Source organism: Fistularia commersonii, chromosome 28 (genome assembly GCF_037954325.1).
Source record: "Fistularia commersonii isolate RoL2024-O1a breed Wild chromosome 28, RoL_Fcom_v1.0, whole genome shotgun sequence".
Taxonomy (NCBI): domain Eukaryota; kingdom Metazoa; phylum Chordata; class Actinopteri; order Syngnathiformes; family Fistulariidae; genus Fistularia; species Fistularia commersonii.
In genome coordinates, this window is record NC_141311.1 from 6,211,774 (window position 1) to 6,238,232 (window position 26,459).

Here is a 26,459-nt window from a genome sequence, read left to right on the forward strand (position 1 = left end):
ATTAGTGTCCACTGTGATATCTTGTCAGAGCTTTATAAATAAGGACAGCGTCTTCATCCCCTTTTAGTCTGGAGGAGTTTTCTCCATTTTCCTCAGTCAGCTTTTCACTCCATACGTCAGCCTCTTCCATCCTGATTATCAGGAGACAGCAATTTCAAAGAGACATCTTAATAGTGATGTCAACGTATTAATTAGAAGTGTTAATGAGCTAAAAGCAACCTAAATTAAATTAATGCAGCAATAGACAGAGAGCGAAATTAGCTTCAATTTCTGTAAATGATTCTGAAGTGTGCACAACATATCAGCCTGTCTGAACATTCCCATCCCCCAAAGCTAATCAAGAGCTACATTGCAATTAGCTGCTTAATTAAAGCAACACTCTGCTCGGAAAATCCGGCACAATTAAGTAATGGCTGTTATAGCATGAAGACAGACTGTATTTTTCTTCCGGAGGAAAAATAGAAAACAACATATTCTATCCCTAATGGCCTGCAGGGGATTGAGCCAGCCAAGATGTGCCAAGATGGAGAGGTTTCTATCTCACGCTTCAGTGGGGATCTTTTCTCCAGCTGGAAGCCTTGTGAATCAATGACAGCGAGGCAGATCAAACTGTCTTGCCCAGGGTTGCTAAGACATCTGAATTGGCACTGACCGGCACTGACTGTGTCCTAATCACCAGTTCTGTTTTAGCAGCTCAATGGCTTCCAGTTGGACGGAGGAGCTCCAGACTATTGACACGTTGCACATATTTCAGCGGCGGACCTGTTACTGATCCCCGTGGCTGCGGACACTGTTGTCCTCCAGTCCCTGCTGGTGAGGCTGGAAAACACCACCAATCGAGGATAAACAACATTAAAACCACAGAAAAGACTTCCGGCAGCTAGTAGATACCCGCCGAAGGGTGGCGTAAGTAAAGTAGGTGGCCGGGTGAAATATTGATTCTGTTCGCCGGATGAAATTTGAAATTAGGGTGCATTGCCTTTTTTGAGATCTTGTAAAAGGAGCCTCCGAAATACCTTTGAGCAAAGTGGCGCTTAGTCAGAGGGTATCAGTAGGGAAAAGCGTTTTTCCTAAAATATCGCCCGAGTGACAAATACGACATTCTCACCAACTCTTATCGCGTTTGACAAAAATCCATACACGTGAATGCTGCCGAACGAGGTGAGGAGCCCCCCCGCTGGCAGGATGTTTGCCGTCTCTTAAAAGTGGCTGACTCGCGAGTGAGCTGAGATTAACGGCCTTTTTCGGAGGTGGAGTCCAGGGACCGTGGTGTAAACACCATCCTTCAGCAGGTGTAGGCCGCAGCAGAGCATATGCCATCAGGTAACCAGGCTGATTTTCTCTACAGAGACTCCATTGTGATGGTTGTCCCCGGGTCTGTTTCTACTGGGAACTGGTGTCACTCAGACGCCATCTGCTATTAAACAGATTTGCCCGTTAAGAGCGTTTATCCACAGGCCGAGGAGCAGCGTTTCTCCCACAAAATCCCACACACCTGCCAAAGCGAGCAGGCAGGGAGACAGAGCTCCGCTCTGCATTTGTACTTCTTAATTCCTTCTTTAGGAATCACCCATGTAAACATAAAGCAGTTAAAGCAGCAGGCGCATGAAATGGCTCCGACCCCACAGAGCTCCAGGATACCTTTCCCTTTGCTGAGGAGAGGAGAAAAGACACCTGAAGTGTCTGAAGCTAAATTAGCTTTTCAAAGACAATAATTAGACTTCTCTCCCTAAAGGTAAATTACCTGCTAACCAACTGAACTGTGTTCTAATTATAGAATTTTGCCCACAAGCCATCGCCAAGGATCCTTTTACCTAGTAGGAGGATGTAAAACACGTTTCAACAAAGAAAAAAATAATAATAATAACGTCGGAGCGGCAAAGCCTGAAGAATACAGACTTGAAACGTGCTGATGTGCCATTACTCTATAACACGGAGGTGGAAAATGGATGGATCACTTGGAAAACCGCAATAACCTTTGAAGGATTTAAACAAGATAATTTCATACGGTATCCGGGTGGCAGCTATCGTCGCTTATGTGCATTTTGACAGAGGAGGTTGACTGAGCAACACTGGATGGGTGACAACTAGGTACTTATCAGTGCTTTGCATATTTTGCAGCTGATGTCATGACACCGCAAATTGATTTGTAAGACTCCCAGTCAGTGAAGGGATATTGAATATTTACACTCGCCATGTAATAAAACCTATCATGTCTGCCATGGGTGGGGGGTTGCCGGGTTTCCGGGTTTCCTTGGCCTTTAGGTCCTGGTAATTTCTCATTGTTCTGCCGGGATGAGTGCGAAGCCTCCCGCAAGGCGGCACTGTGGCTGTAGATGGCCGTGAAACTACAACACGGGGGCCCCCGCACATTTGAATTCATCAGCTGCGCTGATAGCCGGCGACTAATTAATATGTAAATTTTACAATGTTTGTTTGCTGCTGCGTTAAACTTTGATGTGAGGAGAGGCTTCCAGGTTAACAGAGATTTAGCTGAGATTGAGGGCTGGAGACCTGCCACATATCCCAAACAGCCTGTAATCTAATATTTTATTTAAATACATTGACTAATACTGCGTGTCTCCACAGCTTAGACCTGGGAGACAGGCTCATGATATTTTATTAAGCCAGAGTAATTGAGAATCCCATCAAAATATGTAATTAAACACTTAAGCATAATTATCCATCGCAGTAGGAACCGAATGAATTAATTAAAAAAACGTCAATACATCAATTTATTTGAATTCCTTTGTCCCTTTTCTACTTGTAATAATTAACATTTTAATTGCCTTAATTTGTGATGAGCAAAAAAGAAATTCACAATTTATTCAACACCAGCAATAAAGCAAGAAATTTTAGCTCATGGTTGGAAAAAGATGATGAATGATAGTTTCACACAGCTCATTGCAGCCGAGGAAAAAAAAAAAAGTAAAAGCATGGGATATGATGGGATGCATATTCATCTGTGTGTGTGTATGTGTGTGTGTGTGTGTGTGTGAGTGTGTTTGACAGGTGTTACATGCATTATGGGGACTTGCCTCAGTTTTGAGGAAAGCAAGCTAATCCTTGAAACATATACGATAATATTAGGGTGTTCTGAGGATTAGGGTAAGGGTTACGCCTGGGCAAATGTTTAGGATGCATCTCAAGGAATTAGTCCGCGTCAGAGTGATGTCCTCTGAAGTGACAGAAACACGCGTGTGTGTTTTTGCTTGCTTGCCTGGGTATATGTTCATTATCGGCAGGCTGCCTGGGTTTGATGCATACCTGGAGAGCAACTTGATATCCTCAGGCCACTACTACATGTCAGGCCATGAGAAAGATACACACACAAGACAGAGGAATATCTCTGGCCCCGGTGGAGCCATTTACCTTTCTCCAAGTAGGTTCAAGATATTAATTAAGATAAATCTACCTCAATTCACACACTCTGCCATCTGCCTATTTATCAGAATTATGTTAATCATTTCTGTAGGGCAGAAGAATTATTACCCATTTCGTACCTAATTCATATTAACATTCAGAACAAAATGATTTTGCATTCTGTTCCATATGGACCCCTTACACCATGACATCTTTTCAGCATATACTTGTAAAATAAAGGCTACGTCCATAATACTCAAACACACCGAATGACAGTTTTCCTGTCCTGTTGCTCCCACAAACAATACGGAGAGGTATCGTCCGTAACCATCCATGGCCTCATACTGTGCATTTATTCCTTATGATGCAGTTTCTACATTTAAATGTATTTCACCAAGGAGCAAATTTTTGAAACATTCATTCCGTTTGTAATTTTTCTATTTGGCTTTGTTTTTTTTTTTTTTTTTTTTTTTTTTTTTTTTAATGGAGACGAGGGCTGAGGTGTGCAGGGGGGCAATGAGCCAGGTAATTAAACTCAGAGGAGATAATTATGATGAGGTGGCTGCTAGATTCACACCGGTCATTCTGCATTATGTGGGGCAGGCCGACAGGTGGTAGGCCTGCACCAGGTGACTGCTCAGCCAACACCAAACACCATATGACGATTGCATAGCCTCCCCCCCGGTGAAAGACCCTCCTACACGTCACACATAATCTACATCCGCCATCCACTGTCTATACAGAATTGTTGGGTTTGATTTCGTGGCCGCGGTTGCCTTCGGCACACTCAGGTCAGAGTCAGGAGGTTGAAGGGGGGACTCCGATGCTAAAGCAGGGCAGATAATACTCCTGCACAAGCCAAAGACTAATGAGGGTGAGGAGGAGGCCAGGCGATGCTATGTGATTAAATTTAGATCTGGTGGGAGATCTTGACCCACGGTGGCTTTCGTCTAAGTGACATTTACCCAAGAGAAACACACTGCAGCTGGGGCTTATTAACCTTTTATAGATCTAAGCACTTCCTCCTGTCTTAATTGGCAATTGGATTATTAAATAGACCAAATTCAGACTTATTTGATCCAACAAGGGCTACAATGTGGAGGCTAGTTTGAAAGGTCGGGTCTTTTACAACATGTGCATCCAATCCATGCATGAGGTTCAAAGTAAATTATCTTGGACGATTTTCAGTCAATTATGGACTTGCAACAGGCATTATAAGAGGTAAGCCATTGGGTTAACTGTGACTCATGCAGCCAATAGCTGGTTCCTAAGAAATAAAAGTCAGCCAAAATCAATGGTTAAAGAACAAGAATCAAATGAAAGGTGGAAATCGTGTTAATGGCTTAAATCTATATGCTCGATGTTTAATTTGAAGTACATTTGTTTCTTTAGTCCCACAACAAGCAATTTCTTCCGCTTGGAGTAAATAATTTGAGTGATTTGACGTCTCCATTCAAGACACTTTCCAGTTAAAATGACATGGTAAAATGGGGCAAGGTAAAAGTTTCTAGTTTAGCTGCAAGTGAATAATTCAATTTATCTAATTAACCTTAGTTCAAGACTAAAGAAGGAGAATGCCAAATTCAGGCAGGAAATAGATATTCCCACTATTCATAAGGGGTATGTGCTAGAATACATTTCAAAAACTCAAAATACCTGGGAATCTAGGTAAATGCAATAACTATAAAAATGCAAAAGTAAGAAAAGAAATAAAACAAAAAGTGCATTACTGCATTGGATTACACGGAAACTCACCTGGAGCTATTCAGAATAATTCTTTTTTTCTCTCCATAATTTATCTTTCGTGAAAAGAACTTTATGAAATAATATCTTATCAGGGTTAGCAGTCCAGTAACCGCGGATACAAACTTTTTAGATACTGCAGAGCAAAGTTTCATTTTTGTTAAGTTTTAAAAACTCTCTCCATCATCGTTCTAAGACTATTATCAGGAGGGGGGCTCATTGACGACTGTGTATGTCTCCCAGAATTCTGATTTTGTCCTAACCCCACGGCCTCGTGCACAGTCATCTGTCCTTGAGAGGGTGATCACACTTTATCTGAAAGTCATAAAAAATAAAAGTAATTTTTATTAATCTTTCCTTTGCCCTTGCATGTCCAAATTATTTTCTACAGATCTTTTCTTTCACGAACAAAGAACATTTTCTTCAAAAACTTACGAAATACATTCATCCAAAGGATGTGTGTGCTGTAAGTCCTGTGTATTATGAATCTATAATATAATGATGTGATATTCAAATGCTAGATCAAAAAGAAAAGTGACAATTTTGTGTGTCATTGTCTTTTCAGGCTTCAATATTGTATGTGTGTCAATATCCCGCCATGTAACAGTTAGAATTCAACATATTTCTAAACTTTAAAGTTTAATGAATCAAAAACTTGAATATAAAATTAGAAAAAAATAATGTCACTGAGCTGCACACAGCATATTTTCCCAGCAGCTCCAAAACTGTCTCCTTGTGTTGATGAGAATATTCATTCAGTGCAAGACGGCCACTTTTATGGACTTCTTACAGTCAGTTAAGATGACCGACAAGCACTGGGAACATTAGTTCTGTGCCAAAAGTCCCATACATCAACTGTCTTGTGGCAAGTAAAGGAGGGGATCAACATATTCTAAATGAGCAGACATAATCCCACTGAATGTGAAGTTAAGCCATTTCATAATTAGCAGATTTTCTAATGTATGCCAGGCTTTAATGACCTTTGCAAATGAGAATGGTTGTTTGAATTTCCATCCTTCACATCGTTTTATCCCTGCCATATCTGCCTGATAGAATGGGTGCACCAGCTGATGATATGCATAAGCTTAATGAACAAGTGCACACACTTCTGAATGGAAACTGATGGGCTCAAGCCAGGGAGATTGGAAATGCATTTCCACACCTTGCATATCATCATCATGACCATAAGTGGTGTCTCTGTGACCCCGTTAACAATGCATTTTAAGCCTTTTCCTTCAATTAGGTACACTTCTCACTCAGCTTTCTCTCATTAAATTGGCATTACCATACTATGGCAAATAAATAAATAGATAAATATCCCCGAACACAAACTAGGTCTCCAATGTGTCACAGCCTTTTGAATATATCGTAACATTATCTTTCATTTGGCCGTGTGGATAACTATTACAGAGCAGAAGATTGACTCCACTGTCAGACTGAAGTGTTTCTCTATGGTTATATTTTACATGTAACTGAAACCAGCATGCACTGAACTCACTCTTACATGCATACACTAAAAATATATTGAGAATTTAAAATGCTGTGGGGGAGGATATTGATTTGAGTAAATTAGCATTCGATGATTTTTCTTTTTGTCCACATATGTCCCGCGTCTCATCAGTGCCATATGATATAATGCAATATATGCAATGCACCATACATGTTATGCAGTGACTTCAATGGTTTAGCTAGTTAACGGAATACGATCTTTTCATGCACCTTATAAACAATAAATATGGTGACTGGATAAATTCATATGCGTGGTACAATCAAATAAGATGACCAACATTTTGCTTTTTTATGGAGCCCCCAAGTTATGAAGAATGATAGCTTATTCTGAAGCTGAGTTAAATATGATTTGTAAAACACATTAAATAAATAGCAGAGGCAAGAAACCAACTGTGCATTTTGAAACGTAGGTTTTACCTCTGCCTTTGTCTGCGCCGTGTGCACAACAAGAAAGGTGCTTATTACTTTATTTTGCAGCAGGTTGCTCCTGAGCGTCTCTAAATCTTACTGCAGAGATGTCAAGGTGCACAGAGTGTAAGTATGGGGCTTTCCTTGTCACATGTTGCATATCAAAGAGTGGTTCTATGTCTGGGATGGCTCTGAACTACATTAAGACATTTACACATTCCTCAGACATTTACACATTCCTCTGTCATGGCCATTATGGTGTCTCATTATAGTATAACACGCGACCTCGAAGAAGATGTCATCTTGAAAGTAATGCTTTTGTCATTCCCAAATGTCCATAACCGAGTGCATCGGAGAGGAGTGATTGACCTTGACCAAGGGCATGGATCTGATGACACAACAGCCTTTTGGATTTGTTTCTGTTCACTGTCTGGGTAGTACTTTTTACCTTTGTTGCGGAGCAATAGGTGTCTATTTGTCTATTTGTTTCATTTAAAGTACAGAAATACTGTTTCAGCCGGCTGCCTTACATAAGGCTTTGTTTCGGTTCGGCCGTTTTTTAAATCCAATTAGTGGATGTAAAGTTGAAGTACAAAAATACTACTCTTTCAGAACTATTGCTTTATAACATTTAAATACTTTTCTTATAAATGTGTTTGCAACCTTCATCCAGCTATGCTCTGAATGAACTGTGCTCCTCATCAGTCCTGCTTCAGTACACCATTGCATTAGAATCATCTGGCCATATGAATCCTATCCTAACGAGAAATATTTAAAATGTCTTCATTTAGTTTCCAAATTAAATTAAGAATATTTAAAAAAAAAAATACATAGACACCTTAATTTCCAATTTGTCCACTATAAAATGTTTTTCCAATTTATTCAGACTTTCAATGAGCGGTCTCACTTAATCTGAAAAAATATCCATTTTCGTCATTGAAGTACCTAAACCTTACTAAATTAAATAGGAATAAATGAACAAATACGAATCTTATCCTTCAAAGACAAAAGATATAACTATCAATAGCTGTTCTTTTGATTGAAAATTATACAAAATGTTCGGAATGCCCGTTAAACAACTCTGGCGTTTCTGAGTTAAGGCCTCTCCCTTGACCCGTGTCCCACCCCTTTGCCAAGTATCGTGAAAATATGGCGAACAGTTTTTGCATAATCTGTCAGACAGATAAACAAACAAAGCGGATTTAGGTGACAACCTGTCCTTTTTACGGTCATAATAAGGTTATTAGGTAGAAAGTATGAAATTGTCAGAGGTGATGACTAAGTACTGACTGGGGCTGATACTAAAGTTATAAGTAGTTCAAGGCAGGATTTGTTCTACATAGTATAACATAGTCGCACATAACACTGTATGAATATATTTGTAGCTGTTGATATTTGGATGATTGAGGAAATTACCCCAAATCCCAAATGGTTCAAAATTAAAAAGAAAAAGTCACAGTGCCTGAATCTGCCATCCTAAGACGCCTGGAAACATGTGGCGGGCTCTGCTGAAAGCCACCAACATCCATTGCGACTTTAATGCTATCACACCCTAATCTATCTGGGATTTCATGTGTGTTAACACAGCTCCGAATGCAGGGAGCAAACACTTCAACAGCACTACATAAATGTCTCAGTATATTAACTTGACAATAAACAACCTATTCAATTCCAGGGATTTGCATGAGAAACGCGAGCATTAGCGAACAGAGACAAGTCTTCCAGCTCTCTGCTGAGGGGAGAGATGGCTTCAAACATGATCCTTTGTCAGACGGGATGGGAGACGCAGACACACAAGCCTCCCAGTTTTGGCAGATCTGGGCTCACAATGCCATAGATTAGTAACAGCCTGACCACAGAGCTGAAATAAGCTAATTGCTTAATTAGCTGACCCAATTCTATAAGCTCCTTTTAGCATATTAACAAGAGCTATGTAACAAATAGTTGTGCTTGACAGAGGCGTGTTTGTTTATGGAATTACAATAATGAGGATCAAATACAAAACACGCAGTCAATGTTGAGGCTGAGGTGCAATTTATTCATCTAAAACGGAATTCAGTCTGATCCACATGCAAAGGAGCCTGGTGATTAATTGTAATTGACATCCATTTTTACAGCTTTTTATGTTTACGTGTGCCGTGTTTACCCCTGTTTTCCTTTTATTTGGTTAAACAATTAAGCCGCTTCGGGGAATAGTTTGACCGCCCTTTCAATATTTCTGGACATTTGAGAACTGAGGGACAAATGAGAGAAGAGAGGGGAAAAAAACAAGAAAAATCTTATTAGATCGAACGATGATTGAAATTGATTAATTTACATTTTCTGCATGCGTTCTTTACATCCATGATCTTTGTTCAGCACAGGGAGTTCTGGGCAAAAGAGCACTATTTGTATGAGATGAACTCATCTATATGCTAATTCATTGGCATCTAGACCTGCTTCATTTCTTCCACACAGCACTGTTTACCTATTAGCTCTTATAGATGCAGCGGGAATTGGAATATTAAAAGCCCAAAAAAGCAAAGGAATACAGCGCATTAGCAGTGCATCACCTGTTATTATATTTATATTAGGGTGGCATTTTGCCCTTTGTTTAAGCTGCAACATGAGCCTGACTCTCAGATAGTGATGAGAACTAAAAATAATCCAACACTTTAAGTGAGACTTGTTGCCCCTCACAAAGGTAATGTGTTTTTTTTAGAAGACCAAAAATTCAAATCAGAAAATGATTTGTCGCTCGCAGAAAAACAAGTTAGATTGTTTAGCATTTCACAAGTCACTTTCTGGCCCCTTCAGAGTGGTCTAATGTTCTTTTACACACGCATCTCGCCAGTAATACAATTCGGGCCATCGGAGAGCTTAAGAACTGACTTAAATGTTTCATAAAAACACTAGAGGGGCTTCAAAAGATGTTTGACAGATCAAGTTACGAGTGATGCCTAAATGCTAATGTAATTTCATATGAACCGCGCTAAAAGAGATGCAATCAACCCTTCCTGATTCAGACGACCGTTGTGTTTAAGAGGATGACAGCCCCCTTCTCTTTCTTATTGTCTATGTAATACACCAAAATTGCCACTTACAGCCACTAAGAGCAGGACGTTTCATCTCCAAGCTTCCTCTGGTCTTTGCTACTCATCCCATTTCTACTTCCTCCAAAAGTGCCACCACTTCATTAACCTTGCCAGGCATGAGATAAGAGAGGCAGTGCATCAAAGCTGCCTGCCCACAGAGAGAACAGAGCCCTGCATGTCTCCACCACGCTGCAGCCGTCACACACGCTGGTGGAAACACAGTCCGCAAACCATCTAACATGCAGAAAAGGCCTTTTGTGTTCTAAACTGTCATTGAGAAATGTTTTGCTGTGCACAGAATATCATTATGTGTGGAAAGAAAAAAAAAAAATGAATTAAAAAAAATGAAAAAAAAATATATATTTATACACATTTTTTTCAAACGCAGAGTGGGGTGAAAACATTTAGTTACTTCAAAAGGTTTTAAGGGAGATTTACTAGAAGCGGATGGGAGTAATTGGTCTTGGTCTGCACACACTCATTTACGGTGTCTCACGGCACTGTTACGAGGAAAGTTCAGGTGCATAGTGCTGTCATCACTATGACCTATACACTTAAAACCCGGAGAATGAGAAAATCAAACAAGAAAAGCATCAAAGCCAACTTCAGCGCGATGAGTAACAACTCCCGACTTCCTCCAAACGTGAAAGTGGATGATAGGAAATGTATTAACTGAGTCACAATATTGTTTTACTTGCACCACATACAAATCTCTCTGGTGTATTTAATCCCTCTACCCACATTTTCTCAGAAAGGAGGATATAAATTATTTTCCTTTGGTGGAAACTGCAAATCCCTGTCTGGATTCTGTTAAAAGGCTTAAAATGTCACTAAATGCCAAGGCTGAGACTCCTGCTAACACGTAGGTCTTTAAGACAAGATGTTAAAGCGTTGAAAGTTACCTGAAATTGATGAGGTTAATATTCTTATCGCAAACCGAAGCCTCTGTGAAAGTGGATATTGAAAATAGCCAGGTAACCCTTCGTATTAGGAGCTATCATGAGGATTAGAGGCATAAACACAAATTACACATTTAATTGTTTATTGTCAGCAGTATTTACAAAACACGCTAGACTGCATAAATTAAAAGGATGGCGAAGCGGCGGAGCGAGAGCTGAAGCCTATGCATTTCTGCGGGCTGTAAAATACACCTGTGTGGGGAAAAAAATAAACTGTAAATGAGTAATCTGGAATGAATATCCTACATTATTCCTCAACGGCCGTATGGCTTTCCAAACCGTGTTATGCTGGCATGGATGGGTCTGTCATTGAAATTTGAAATGGAGGACAAAAGGCCACCGAGCAAATGGTTTTTTTTTCCGACACCATCCTCTGAGTTCTCTGTCAATGTGAATTAGAGGTAAAATACAGTGCATTAAGTCGACCTCTGAGGCAGCACAGAGGAGGGTAGAGTGAGACATTCTGCTATCTATTAAGACTTGCGCTATGTATATATTGTGTTTTGAAGGAATTTTACTGATCCACAAAACCAGCAGGAAAGGATAAAAGTGAGTCCCTAAGACCATGTGGTAAGCAACTGCAGAGCAGAATCTCAGGCAAGTTGAAAGTTGCTGTGCCGTTAAGGAGAAAGTCTGGCAGAATCCTGCATGCCCGCTGATAACATGGTTGGATTAAGGATGTTTAAGGGAAGTGAAAATTATTCATTTCAGATGGATGAAAGCTGCACTTGTCAAGTCTACCAGTCATGCACTTTATATATTTCATTTCCACTAGCCAGCATGCATAATTTCCCCTCAATGCAAATTTCTACACACTGAAAATTGTGAGCATATTTACCCCGCTCCCTGAACACAGTCTCTGACACAGAAAATGGATCATCTGCACTGAAAAGGGAACAAAACAATGCAATTTTTTTGTTTTGCGGAGGTGCGAGACTCTAATTTTTTTATGCGGGGATATCAAGTCACGGGACTTGGTGGAATACAAACAATGGCTGTCATTTGAAAACATGTTAGAATCGCAAAAGAAAGAGCTACGTTGTCGGCCACGCTCACTGGAATGGCATCTATGAGAATAATCTCGACATATGCCAAACTGTCCAAACAGACCTCATGCCACGAGTGTAATTACTGCTTTTAAGTAATATATATCTCCTCCTCAATGTTGGTCTAGGAGCCTTGTTAAGTATCTGCGCTGTATATCTGTCTCTCAATACAAATATTATGATCTCTGATGAGAATTAAGTCTCCAGTCTGGATGGCCAATAAATTAGAGGCACGCTTCTCGTTTACTCATCAGAGCTAATGAGCCTGATAAAATTACCTCGAGGATCATAATTACAGGCTAGTGGCACAGACTCTGGCAGGGACTGGAATAAGACGGTGCGCGCACACACACACACACACACACACACACACACACACACACACACACACACACACACACACACACACACACACACACACACACACACACACACACACACACACACACCATCTAGATTGCTCTGCGCAAGGCAGTATGTGGCACAAAACATTCTAAAGTACTCGTATCAAATTGGACAATTCGGCTAGCAAGTCAAAAAAAAAAAAACACATTGTTTGACATTATATTCGGAAAATTCACAGGGCAAGTTGCTGAACATTATTACAATTTCCACCTTTCTGTCGGAATAGTTCAAACAGATTTTTACCACCCTTTCATAAAGATTAAGCACTTCATGGGTAATGGCATATTTTAATGAATGATGGCAGCCTGGACACAAGAGCTCACCTCAGAGGATTCCATTTCAGCACACATTCACAGGATGAATTGTTTTACTTATGAATATTAATGTTCCCCTAATTTGAGGCTGTTGTTAATGCTTGTCGCTAGGAGCTTGGCAAATCAAGTCCCATTCCTGTTAAAACCATGTATTAGACACCCCCCTGACACTAAGCCCTCGCCTTTGATTCTTAATTGCAGAAGTGCAAGCATTTGCAGTAGATGGGGCGCAAAGCTTTAATTAACTCTAATATCACACATTCAGTCTCGACTGTCACTGACATCACGCGTGGCATTTTGTACCAATATCATGCCCAACTCTGCTCAGCCAGAAAGATTGTGTTCCAAGTTCATGATCACAATTTCATGCATCTCAAAATGAGGGATATGTAGTTTTTAAGTAGCGGCAATTTACTGGCACCAGTGAATTATCTTGATGGTGTCTTTAAAAAAAAAAGAAAAGAAAAGAAAAAAAAACACTACAAGCACACATTGATGCAGTTCTGCGATCACCGAGCGGCATTAACGCGAAGGAGTCGTCGCATTGTTGGTTTCCCTCTGAATGCAACGTCTGATCCCGGCAGCCGTCGAATCAGCTGCAGGAGCTGGCAACGCGGCGAGGGTAGTGATAAAAAAGTTTAGGGATAGGGGTAAATGGAAAGAGGTGCGCCAATAGAAGATGTTATTAAGTAAATAATTCAACCTCACACACACACACACACACACACACAAAAACACGCACACGCATACATACACACACACACACACACACTAATCTTCAAAGGATTTATTGGACAACAGAGCTGAAGTTTAAAATATTACAAGTACATACCTTTCAATAATGTTTCTAAAAATTCAACATTACGGTACATTCCTTACATGCACGGCGAATGCCACTTTCACAGATGAGTGACTGCACGTCGTTTGAATGTTTTAATGGCTCAGGTACGGTGCAGTTCCGATGCTGATATTAGTAAAGAGTAATGTTTAATTAAACCAGGTCTGAAGATAAAGAGCTCAATACAACCTATAGTTTATAAGCCTTCCCCAGCCATAAGCTACCGCTCTTCCTAATCCTCTTTCACGTAACATTATTGCATCAGCACAGCCCAACGTTTTTGCAGCATTTATAAAATTAGCAAAGAAATTAACTGTCTGTACTGTGGCAAATTGGATTTTCAAGTTCCTGCCTTGTGATAGAGCATACCCAGGCTGCCACCTACAGTACAGCGAGAGAGGGACGACACCCGGGTTCAACATGTGTGGTTCTCCACGCTACACACCGCGGTGATTTAAAGTTTAATTCTCAGGGCTTTTGCTCTTGCTAATATTATTATGGAAGTTTTGCTAAAATCCATTATTCAAATTAACAGTGAAATCATTTCAATTTAGAGCTAAATTGATGAGCTATAATTATTGAGCCAGTGTGGCCTGTGGAACATGTGTATCATTTGACAATAAAGGATTTTAAACCGCCCTGACATCACTGTGACTTTATTTACTAATATTTTCAAGATTTATCATGCAAATACCTTTGAATCAGCAGTGTTATCACAAATTCCTGAAGGACAAAAAAATACTGCATGCGTGATGTTTGTCTGCCTCACTGTCATCATTATGGAATAATGAATCCTTTTGCAAAATACTCAAACACCATTCCATTTTTTCAGTGAAATGAAGAATCTGTTGTGGATAGACATCCACATATGAAAATGCAAAGACACAATCAAAAAATTCTCATCCAAACAACAGCCAAGAAGGAACCCAGTACTAACTCAGATATATTTTAAATAAAAATAAGAAAAAAAACACATGGTTATGATAAAATAATAATAATAATGATAATAATGATAATAATGATAATAATGATAATAATAATAATAATAATAATAATAACGATAAGAATAGAAAACAACAAGTATGCATAGTTAATTGAAATGTCCTTTGTTTAGGTTCCCATTTTACAAAATAATTCATTACTCAAAAAAAGCCTGAAAATGATAAAAGTTTCAATAACATTTTAATTATTGTCCTGTTTTCAATAATCTTTTTTTTAATGTAACAAGGTATCCACTTTACCATTGAAAAAATCCATCGAAGGTTATTTCACTCTCCTCTTACTTCTTCGTCCGAACAGTTTTGAAATGGATGATTTCCTCTTATTTTTGCCTTTCTTTACCCCTATTCGGCAAAAAAGCAAGATTACATAGTGATGCATTCAGATAAGTGCATTTGGCAAAGCCATTTGACACCATACCTACCAAGATTTTTCATCATCTCATTCAAATGATGATCTTCCTCCACTTCCCTGGAAATTATTAGAAAAAAACATAAAAGCATTTTGTTAGCATAACAAAGTATCTAATAAGCACCGCCCTGCTTTGGACACACTCCTGAAGTGTTTCAATTGCATTTAAATGCATCGCGTTACCTCCGCCTGTCTTCATCCAAACCCTCCACGATAGCATTTCTGCCATCCACAATCTCCATCAGCCTCTGCAGCAGCTTCTTCTCCTGCTGCTGTTCCTCCGTGGACTTCAAATGATCTGTGACATCAGGTGGACAAATTTCGGTCTGTGGTTAAAAAGGACACATCAGAGTGGATCCTGAGCTCTGCGATTGTCTTACCTGGCTTTTCCAGCAGCCTACGAAGTTCTCCTTCCACAGCTGGCTGTTGCTGCTCCAGCTCTTGAGTTCTGGCTCTGGAAGAGGTGCATTCAGGACACATGGCGAATAAAAAGCAACAGCTAATTTAGTTTTACTCAACACAACTGGATGCCTTTGGTTTGGTGATGAAAGGTGTTCGACATGGGTGTGTGTGTTTGTGTGTGTGTGTGTGCGTGTTTGATGCCACGAGGATAATCCAACTTTTGAGAGGTCGCACCCGTCACTGCAAAACTACTGGAGTCGTTTTATGAAATCTCAATAAATCTGGCTTTTACGTCTCTCAGTAGACCGTAGGCCATAATAAAAACAATGTTAAGGGAATCAATTAAAAGTAAAACGGAGAACATGAGACAAGTAGTTCAGACGGATGCTCATTTATTGGACTCACATGTAAACCAGCTCGGATTCCTTCCTGACATACATCTGCTTCCTTCGAATCAGGTTGAACCAGTCAACCATCAGCGGGTCCATCAGGATGTCCCCCTCTCCCTCTGAAACGACCACACAGAAAAAAGGGTGTGACGACTTCCAATGTTGGCATCAAGGCATTCATATAAATGCTGCAAGTACATCAGAGCCAACTAAGAGAACCTTCACCGGCTTAAGCAGATGGAAAAAATGACCTAAGAAAAATAAGCAGAAAAATATGTTCTGCAATCATTTAAGCTCTAAAATTATACCCTGTGCTCCCCTGACCTAAATGGCACAGTCAATATTAGTGGAAAATTTTATGTTCATTTCTCTCCACATTATATAATTAGATTATATTCTTAATCATCTCATTTAACATAACAAAGAGGCTTCCCTCATCCAGAAACGAACTGAACCACTTCTTTGTTTTAATCGGCTGTATTAGTTACACACTGATAAAATAAAGTGAAATATCAAATTAGGTTTTCGGATAATTTGGCTGCTGTACAGCGGGGTGCAGGTTTGGAGAGATTAAGCATGACTCACCTCCTGGGACAATGTCAACATTTGTCTTAGGGGACCCTGGCAGCCGATATTACACGGCTCCGTATTCCAACATGGAGCTGTCAGAGGTTCCAGGTAGTCACGAGTCCAACACTAAATTCAGTTTAAACCGACTAACAGGTAGTGGAATAGTAGTCGCAGAACAGTTATTCAAATCTGCAAGGCCTCTTAGGATCACTAGCCATAAGTAGCTGATATGAAACCAATATAATCCAATGTTATCAATTCATTTAAAGCCTGTGGCCTTCACTAAACTTAATGGAGCCCTCAGCAGTAGAGTAGCCAATAGAACATAAAATGAATACCATGCCAAAAAAAGCAAACTGAACATGCAGACAATGCACAGACAAAGGATGATGAAAGAAAGATTTGACGGAATTATATGTTTATTACTAATGTACCACACCTTCCTGGTGATCCAGGCCTACTTTGTGTATCTTTATTACTTTTTTTCTGTTTCAAGGTCAAAAGAAAATGCCATGTTAATACACAGCACTGGACCATTAAAATTAACTTGTAAATCTAAAAAGTTGTTCTACTATGTCCCTCAAAGTACAGACGAAGTCATTTATTTTTCAGTCCTGATACAGATGTTAGTGCTTTAGTGCATCAAAACAATACTGTGATTTAATTAAAAGGCTTAACACAAGGCCCTGTCTTCAGCTAATCATAACATACTAATTTTTTATATTTTTTTACTTTCTAGCATTTTAAAAATAATTGATGTAATGTAATACACGAATGTAATTGCAGATTTGATGATTCCTTCTCCAACTGAATTCCAGTTTCAGAGCAAAACTACCAGAATCAGTGTGAACAGTCTATATGTATTAAATCTGTATTCCAAAAGAAACTGAACAAGTCCTATCCTGGAATTCTGGAAAAATAAAAAGTGAAATAAAATGAAATAATGTGGTTGGTTTTGTTGTTTTTAGGTCCAAATCAAACTGATTAAATGTCTGAGATGAAATACAGGAAGCCATATATAATTTTATACTTTCTTTTGACAGGGTGATACACAATATTGATACCTGTATTAAAACTGCTGGACTTATTAGCTGATTTGTCAGCTGACATTTTGATTATATGTATAAATATTCACCTGTTTACTTTCATTCTTCCTCAGATTTATAGATTTTGAAGCACCAATTACTTCCCCTGTAATATCTGTATAATTTAAAAAAGAATTGGTCACAATATTATTGTCATCATAGTTTCTACCTACGAAATAGAAATGTAATACCACTTGAATCAGTGGATCAAATGACTTTTGTCATGTTGATTCCCTACCCCCTGTTATAAGTCAGTCAGTCAAACACAAGACTAGGCTCAGGGTGATGTGGTGATGGACAGCGAAGGAGGTCCACATCCCACCATCAACAGAACAAATACCACCTCATTCTGAACTGAACTCCGGTGCTGGGGTTTCATTTTATGCTGACAAATTCCAGTTGAGAAGTAGATGATCTCCTAGGTGGTGTGCAATTGATGTAAAATTCCGGCCAGGCGATTGCATAGTCAGGCATTCTGGGTGGGCCAGGGAACAGCGGCATGCAATTGGTCAGAATATATATTACTAGACCCAAGTCATGTTGACCTTGAGCGAAGCAATCAGGCCCCCTACTCCCCCCGCCTCAAAAAAGGGAAGCAACATCCCCATGGGCTCTCTGTGCCTCTCACCTCATTTGGCTGTAGAAACAGTAATAGAAACGGTAGGTAAATCCCTTGTTCACACACACACACACACACACACACACGCACGCACAAACACACCCGCCTCCAGCTGATGGCGAGTGACTGCGTGCAGCAATCAGGACACGGCTCTACACCCGAGAGCTCTCACTGGAGCAACGGTGGGGACTCAGCAGTTTACACAAATACAATGAAATATCGAGGTTTACGGCTGTATTTTGCAGAAGAGGAAAATTCTGCGTCTTCTGCCACAGCATGAGAGAGTTCATTGTTGGATATAGCATCAGAGAGGAAAAAGGGGCAGAGAGGGTACCTTCCTCGCAGCTGCGGAGTTTCTTCTCGAGCTCCACGCCCTCCCTTTCCAGTTGTGCCAAGTTTGTCTCGATATCACTGAGCTCTCTCTCGATCTGCTCCGCCGGGATATGACGAGGCCTCGCCTGATGTGAGACAAAGGCCATCGGTCTCGTTCAAGTAGCCTTTATTTTGAAAACTCTGACTTTGACAACTTCAATATAAGGAAAGGTGACCATTTTTTTTAGTCAGAATGGCAGCAAATTTGTAGAGCTGTTAATTAATCTCTTAAGAGACTTAATGGAGGGAACTTACAGAGGGTGACCTCATTTCGGTCCTGGAGGCGTTAGTGGGTGACAAATACTTTCCCTTTTTAGCACCTAAGAGGTAGATAAAATGGGATTAGATGGTCCTTTCATGGCAGCTTTTCAGAAAAGCATTGTCACATATGACTTCACCTGATTTATTTTCCGTAAAAATGACTGCTCGTATTTAATCAACAAGATGGCTGAGGCCGTGTGTGTGTGTGTGTGTGTGTGTGTGTGTGTGTGTGTGTGTGTGTGTGTGTGTGTGAGTGTGTGTGTGTGTGTATGGTTATGATGATGACAAAAAAAAAAAAAAAAAAAACCTACCTGATGGATTTTCGTGAATGGCTGGAGCTGTGGCTGGGGAGCTAATGGATTCCACAGCCGGCCGTCTCGGGTGGGATTTTACAGGTGAGCGATTCTTGGGTTTAAAAGCTAAAATTAGGACAAGAAAGTTTACGTGATGTTTGCTGTACAGTAACTACCTTCAAATACTGTATTCTGCAAAAAGCAGAGAAAATACGACATTATAAACATAGACTGAGCCAGTGGTCAACAATAGTCAGATAAAACATTTGCAAAAACACTATTGCAAGGGATTGATGTATTCTGGGAACAAGATCATTGGCATCCGCTTATATCTAATAAATGTAAATGTAGCGACTGGACATTTGCATAGAAACCGGAAACAGGAGATCAGCTAGGCTCATCCTTTCCAAAGCTAATAACATTTTTATTCCAAAACTCTTAATTACTGTAGATACCCAGGAAGACACGGCACACGTTTATTGACCGGGTCAGCAATGCATACCACCCCTCGCTATCGTCTTGCTCTTGACCCGTCTGACACCCAAAACCAACACCTTGAGCAACACTGACAATCAGCAACTCGCACTCCATTTTCCCCTCCACACTGAACCCAAAGGCAGTAACCAAAAATGTTTTTAGTTTATTTACTTTAGTTTACCTGATTCTTAGCGGTTGTTCATATTTATGCTAATAGTGGGAACAGGCTTTCTGGTGGCTTTGGAGCTTTGTGAAATCCAGCATTAAACTGATGCAAACTGACTCGACTGGTAGACAGATATCTCTTATTATAAATGCAAAGAGGCAACTCACCCGGATTTCCAGCGCCATGCTGGGGTTTCTGCGGGGAAGCTCCTCTGAAGTGTGCAGGATCAAATGAAGCAAAAGCAACGGTGGGCTGTGCAGGTGTTGGGGCTGAGGGTGGCCTGGTTGTGCCGCTGGAGATGCCATTCACCGCAAAGCCAGACTCGTGGGGTTCGGTGGAGGCCTCCGCATCCCTGCAAGAAAGAAAGACGGAAATAAATTTAAAGGGTTCATTATCAAAAACGGAGGTTGTATCCTGTCCTATCCTGTGTATAATAAGGCACAAAACTTCAAGAGAAACCTTTTTTTTTTATAGAAATTGTAATGTTAATAGAATGGACAACACGGATCATCAGAAAAAAAAGTTAATTGAAGGGATCTGGTTTTAAGAGATGAAAAAGCTAAAACTTTGGGGTTTGTGGGCTGGGGGAGTTTCTGAACTATTCATTCATTTGTTATCTGTCCTACTTATCCTGCATTCAGGGTCACAAGGGTAGGGGGATCGAGGTGGGGGCTTTCCCAGAGTTCACCCTGGACCAGTTGCAAAGTCAAGAACAGGACCACATATCGTGACATGCAACATTCACATTTACGCATCTGGGCAATTTAGGGTCTACAGTGAACCTACTGCATGTTTTAGACTGTGAGTGGAAACCCACGCAGAGACAGGGAAGAATATGCAGACACCACCCAGAAAGGCTCGAGATCGAACCAGGGGCCTGACTGCTGTGAGGCAGAAGCGCAACAACTGAGGGATAAGATGAGAAAAATATGCACTTTTGCATTAAGAGGAGTGAATAAACTGAGGGCGTCAAAAGCTGTAGGACAGAAATCTTTTTTCTCGCGTGAGTGAATATTAAGGGTGTTTACCTCATGGCGAGATCAGTTTTCTCAGCTACGGGCTCTGTTTGCCACTCACAGACCGGACCTATGAACAGAAATGTGAAGGGAAGACGTTTTCAAAACTTGATTTTATTGAAGCGACGGTGTTGTATTTATCTTAAAATGGAATAAAAAAATTATTATTTTTTTTTTTTCATCTTTGCCCACAAGTCATTGAAGTACACGTCCACTGCACTAGAGGGAAATACAGACCCCTTTAAAATAGTACCCCCAAAATTGGGCGAAAAGGAATACAACCCAAATAGACGTTTGTCGATATTGAACCGACTCGTCAGGTAAAGAATTAATGAAAAGATAAAAGTCTCAACAACGGATGTTATTCATTACCAAGTCTTTATAACTTATAATACTGGCTACCTGCACGTTTCTACTGAAGAAACTTCTGCTGCTAAAAGCTCATGAGAGGAGGGAGTCACACAGATGCCTGCACAGTCTATTAGTTTTTAAATTTTGACAATCAGAGTCTGAGTACGGTCTGCGGTCCATGTTAGAAAGCGAGAGTTAATTTCCATGACAGTGTGACTTCAATCAGTGGTGATAATTTGATGCCGCCTCTCCGTCTGCAAAGCTCTCAGGATGCTGTGACCATTCATGCACGTCCATCCCAGAAGAATCGGTTAATCACATGAACTGTTATAGTTAATTACACTGAACTAACATTATTCTAGATGCACATGCTGCACAAATAGGGCAAAAATGACAAAGGCCTTTTGTTCCCCGTGGCTGCGTTGTGAGAAAGTTCAGTTTGATGGCCGCCTGGGAGGGGGCGGCGCAGGGGGAGGGGGCTGATGTCAAAGAAGAGATGGGGGAAGAAGTGAAGTGAGTTTTAAAACACTTGCCTTTGCAAGTTATGTACACAGTTGATGTCTTTGTGTCATCTTTGGCGATGGCGTCCAGACACGGCGATTCCTTATCATCCGTCTGGACGGTGCAGGGCTCCCCCGCCGGCGACTCTTCTGCCGACCCCTCTTTGCTTTCGTCCCTTCTTGGACCGGGGTTGTGAATTGAGCTTGAATCATAACCAAAGCTAAAGAGACCAGACTTATTATTATTAACCTTCAGAAAGTTCATCGTAAACAATAAGAAAGAAATATATAAGTAAAGTATTTTGCATGTTTATTTACCGTCTTTCTGCAGACTGGATGCTAAACGGGCGCTTGTTGTTATTATTGCAGTTTTCCTCAGCTAATTTCTTCCTGATGGCCGGTCTCATCCTGTTCTTGTCTTCAGCAAGCACCTTGGAATCATCCTTGGGGGCTGTAAACTTCCTGTCGCCTATCGAGGCGTCTTTAACCGACAACCCAGCCTGGAAAAATCTCTGGCGGGCCACCTGAGTTCTCTTCGCCGCTGGCGTCCAGGGCTGGAAAGGTGGACGATGATCGGCGGGCTTGACAACGTTATTCGGTTGCGCTGACAGAACAGAGGATGGGCGCGGTGCCGGCCGGGTCTGGCTGCCTGTGTTCGGTCCCCCAGACGCGGGGCCGGCTCCGCTTTTGACCGAAGCCTCGGAGGACGGCTTTTCCACACCGTTCTGGTGGGCCTTACAAATAAAATGATCAGGCTCCTTGCCAGGTTTGTAGCTCCCTGCATGGAGCGCGCCGGAGCATTCGCTGCATCTGCAAAGAGTATCGCCATGAAATCATCAACTGTGGATTGATACATGAGGAGTAAAAAGGCAACCTATGAACGTGGATTCTTACACAAAACAGCTTCTGTGATAGAGCTTGCCTTCCACAAAGTGCCTTTGAACCAGATGAACGTGACTCTTGCAGGCAACACATTTGCTATTGAGAGTCCTGTTTTTGACGGCATTTTCCGGCAAAACTGCCCTCTGAGAAGAAAAAAACAACAACTGAGATCATTCTCTCCTTGCCCTTGAAATATCATTTAATTACATGACAACAAGACATTCCTGACAAAGACAACTGACCTGAGCTGGGGCTCTTTCCACTCTGGGCTGAGCTGTGACGGGAGGAGGAGGACGAGGAGGGAGACGAGTACTGATGCTGGTTTTAGACACAAATGTTTGTCCAACCACAGGGAGATTTTTCTTCTCGGACATCTCCTCCTTGGAGCCATCTGCTGGTCTTTTCACACCTCCCACTGAAGAAGAGGAGGAAGAATACACTAGTACGAAGCAACACCGTTTGACGAGATAAATAAAGAACGGCCTTCAATTAAAAATTTGAACCCTGAACTAATGACCATCATGAAGTTCAATATCGTCACTAAGGTGATTTAAACCAGATGTTCTCTCACTGGAGGGATGCACTTTGAAGTAGTTGTAGTACTGGGAGACGTAGGTGAGAATGCTCAGCCTGTCCGGGACCCTTAGAGCCACCATGTCCTCAGCATCTAGCAAAGCTGGGATCCCCAACTTCTCCTCCGCTACTTGGAAAGCCTGAGGGGAGGAATAGAAATGCAAAGGTTGAACAGCAGAGGTCCATGAACACAGCCATAATGATTTTATAAAATCCAGCGTTCACCGGGGCAGCTCTTATTTACAGCACGTGTAAAAATGTCAAACAGCACAATGTTCTTTAAATAGGCCCCGACCAGAAACGTCTGTCGAGCCTGTATTATGAATAGCACACTTCCCGTGAGCTGGTAGGGACAAGAAAGAGGATGGAGGGAGCAAAATATCAGGCATTGTTCAGGGCCGGCTCGGACCGGCCCGTCGGATTTGAACGTCCGCCGAGAAACAGACTAAATACGGAATCTGTCAAATCTGCAGGGTGGAGATGGTTCTCTCAAAGTTCACATCTCTTATTTAACAACTCCTGAAATAACCACCTGTGAGAAACATGAAACTGTTCATGAAATATACAAGGGTGCGAGTGACCACACAAGATACATTCTCATGTTCTGCTACAGGAAGCATCTTCCACAGTTGAACAAACCGTGATCAAGCACTTTCACATTGTGTGTAATCTTGAATAATATCTATCAATCTACCTATAGTGAATTGTGAAAACAGTTTTTTTTTTCTGCCAGTTAAGCCAAGGAAAATAGACCAAAGCTAAATAATGGAGCAGCCCGAGCTGTGCTGCCACAAATGAGGTCAAATGGACAAACATAAAGATTGTGAGTTTTAGAAATAACAGAACCATATCTGCCTTGGGATATCCCATAATGCCGTACTCTTATTCCTCCCACTCTTCCTATGTTGTCTGCACTTGTGTCCCTTCATGGATGCATGATAGTAGCTTCATGTCTTCTCCCCGAGTCCCTGGGCTTTGTCATTTCACAGGTTCCCCTGGAGCACGTCTTGATCTACCCCAGCAGCCTTGCCAGACATTTGCCATTCTTATTTATTTTATGAATATTAAAGTTATTAATGTATCATTTGAGCTATTACCATATAACTTTTGTTGTCATTAGTCAGAGATCAGTTTTGCCTGTCACTCCGTACCTTCTGTTTCTATCAAACTCTCGCTTTCTATCTGGCTGTCCTTTCTTGCTGTCTCACACTTTCTACCCCAACCGGTGGAGGCAGAAGGCCGTCCACATTGAACTCAGATCCCTCCGGGGTTTCTGACATGTAAAAGGCAGTGTTTCGTCGCCGCTGTCGCCAAATGCTTGTGCATCGGGAAATGTGGGGTTTCTGTAAATCATTTTTTTGACGTCTTATGTAGAAAAAATCTGACTCGACTTGACACAAGGATCTTGAAATAACTACAAAACTGAGAAACACAGCTGCTCGATGATCTCTCGTGTTAGGAGTTAATGAGGTGAACGTTTAAAACCACATCGGATTTCACAGAGTCCTCTTCACTCGACGCAGTAAAGGTCGAGCTACTTGGCATCTTACCAGCCTGTTGTTCTCAAACACATCCTTCACGAGGAGAGAGTCGTAGTTTCTGAGAACACAGTGAAGACGCAAAGGGAGAGTTAACAGTATCCATACAGATATAAGTGCATAGATAAAACTCAGGGGTGTCAAAACTTTTTGCAAACAGGTCCATATTTGGTGAGGTGAAAATGTGTGCGGGCCGAGCATTCAGCCTGAGATTCTTTGAACCCTTAACATAAAATCAAATGAATCATTTCATGATTTTTTTAAATTACAAATGGCATACTTTTCATGTCTTAACACAGAACACATTCCATACAGACTGCTATGATAGTAATGCCCCATGCCATTGTGCTTGACAAGTTGAGATCAAATCAAGCTTTTTGTTTGTTTGTCTGTTTGTTTGTTTTCCTGAGTACAACTCTCTGCTGAACAGGCTGTATAATGGAATTATCCCAAGCACTATCTTCATCTGTCGGACTTATTAATGCATAGTTTTAAATGTGTTTAAACTCTTTCAAGTCAGTGCTCCCAAACAATTAACTTCGGCCGATTTTCCTGTCAACCATATGTGAGTCGAGCAAGCATTTGTCCAAGCACTGCATTCCCATTAATTCATACATAATTACTGATGAAAACTCGTGAAGTGTGAGTTAATATGAGAGGGTGACAATTCACACTTTTAGGTCAGTGAACTTAAACACAAAGACACTTTTCAGAGTAGAAAGTTGGGGGGAGCTTTTTAAGATGTTTCACCCGCAGTACTTACATCAGGTCCGGTCTGTGTTTGTGAATAATGGCACAAAAAGCCAATCCGCTTCTGAATGAAGTCGTCATGTTGATGATGTCAACATCTCTGTATCCTTCACACTGGACCCGACACCACTGCTCCAGAGCTTTGATGGCCGCCATACTCTGCACAACACACACACATATACACACACACATACACACACCTCCAGCTCCGTCTCGGTTCTGCAACAGGCGAGGCCGGGTCGGAGGAAATGGAGAAAAACAACGCGCCCCTGTCCGGAGGTCCGAGCGCGACCCGGCGCTGCAGCTGCGTCCGGTTTCCTCCTCCTACCTGCGGCTGCTGCTCCTCCGAGGGGCTCTGCATCCACCCACAGCACCTTGGCTGCATTCGTCTGACACCTTTCACACCTCGGTCATGACAAAGTCAGTTTAATAATATAAAAAAAAAAAAATTCAGATTAGAAATTTTAAAATGTCTGTAATTTCTAAATGAATAAAAGTGGGCACATTTTGAACAAAACTTGAATACTGCATGAGAAGGTCATTTATGCAATGCAGTTGGGAGTTTCAGTACAGCAAGCAGGGAAGCTGTTGTGATCTAAATAAAAAAGGAATTTGTAAAATATTGCATTTTCAAGAACTTTGGGTTAAAAGATCTGAATTTCCATGCAGAATCTTCTGTCTCTGTGGTCTCTGTGGTATTATCAGAAAATAGGATCTGTTTCGATTGCAAACTGCCTTGGAAGTGGATTAAATAGAAGTTGAAGGGTTTTGAATTTTTCTTTTTCTTTTTTTTTTTAATTATCCAGTCCTCAGTCAGGCTGTCACCCCATTCAGAACCCTGTGGACGTGGGAGACGATTAAAACAAAAAACAAAAATTAAATGTGTGTCTTTCATAGATGGGAATCCCTAAAACAGCAACAAAAAACCCAGATAATAAATTGATTCTTATTGTTTTGTTTGTGACCCATTTCACAGGTGGTTGCAATCCCTGGTAAACAAATAGAAACTATTTATGGAACATAAGTTCAACAGATGTGTCTGAATTGAAAATGTATACTTATATTCTCCGGGTTGGGTATACAGACATTTCTTACATCACATACAAAAATGAGTCCAAATGAGTCCCACTGCCATGTTGGAACATA

General features: G+C 40.9%; 1 protein-coding gene across 3 annotated transcripts; it reads right to left on the reverse strand.

The window, feature by feature from the left end:
• On the reverse strand, positions 1-25,568 carry micall2a (mical-like 2a). 3 transcript variants are annotated; one of them, XM_086176018.1, is made up of 18 exons: positions 25,327-25,568; positions 24,576-24,624; positions 23,024-23,165; positions 22,695-22,867; positions 22,465-22,595; positions 21,889-22,380; positions 21,604-21,791; positions 20,732-20,789; positions 19,871-20,055; positions 19,079-19,186; positions 18,762-18,826; positions 18,469-18,592; positions 15,877-15,979; positions 15,450-15,523; positions 15,253-15,367; positions 15,083-15,129; positions 14,901-15,002; positions 1-131 (listed from the first exon to the last, which is right to left on the reverse strand). In XM_086176018.1, the coding sequence occupies exons 1-17, from the start codon at positions 25,503-25,505 to the stop codon at positions 14,923-14,925; spliced, it is 2,313 nt and encodes a 770-aa protein (XP_086032144.1). In that variant the 5' UTR covers positions 25,506-25,568; the 3' UTR covers positions 1-131; positions 14,901-14,922. The 3 variants fall into 3 exon arrangements, with proteins under 3 accessions (XP_086032144.1, XP_086032145.1, XP_086032143.1); XM_086176019.1 differs by lacking the exon at positions 1-131 and adding an exon at positions 5,336-5,421; XM_086176017.1 differs by lacking the exon at positions 1-131 and having other exon boundaries at positions 14,818-15,002.
• Positions 25,569-26,459: the final 891 nt, after the last annotated feature.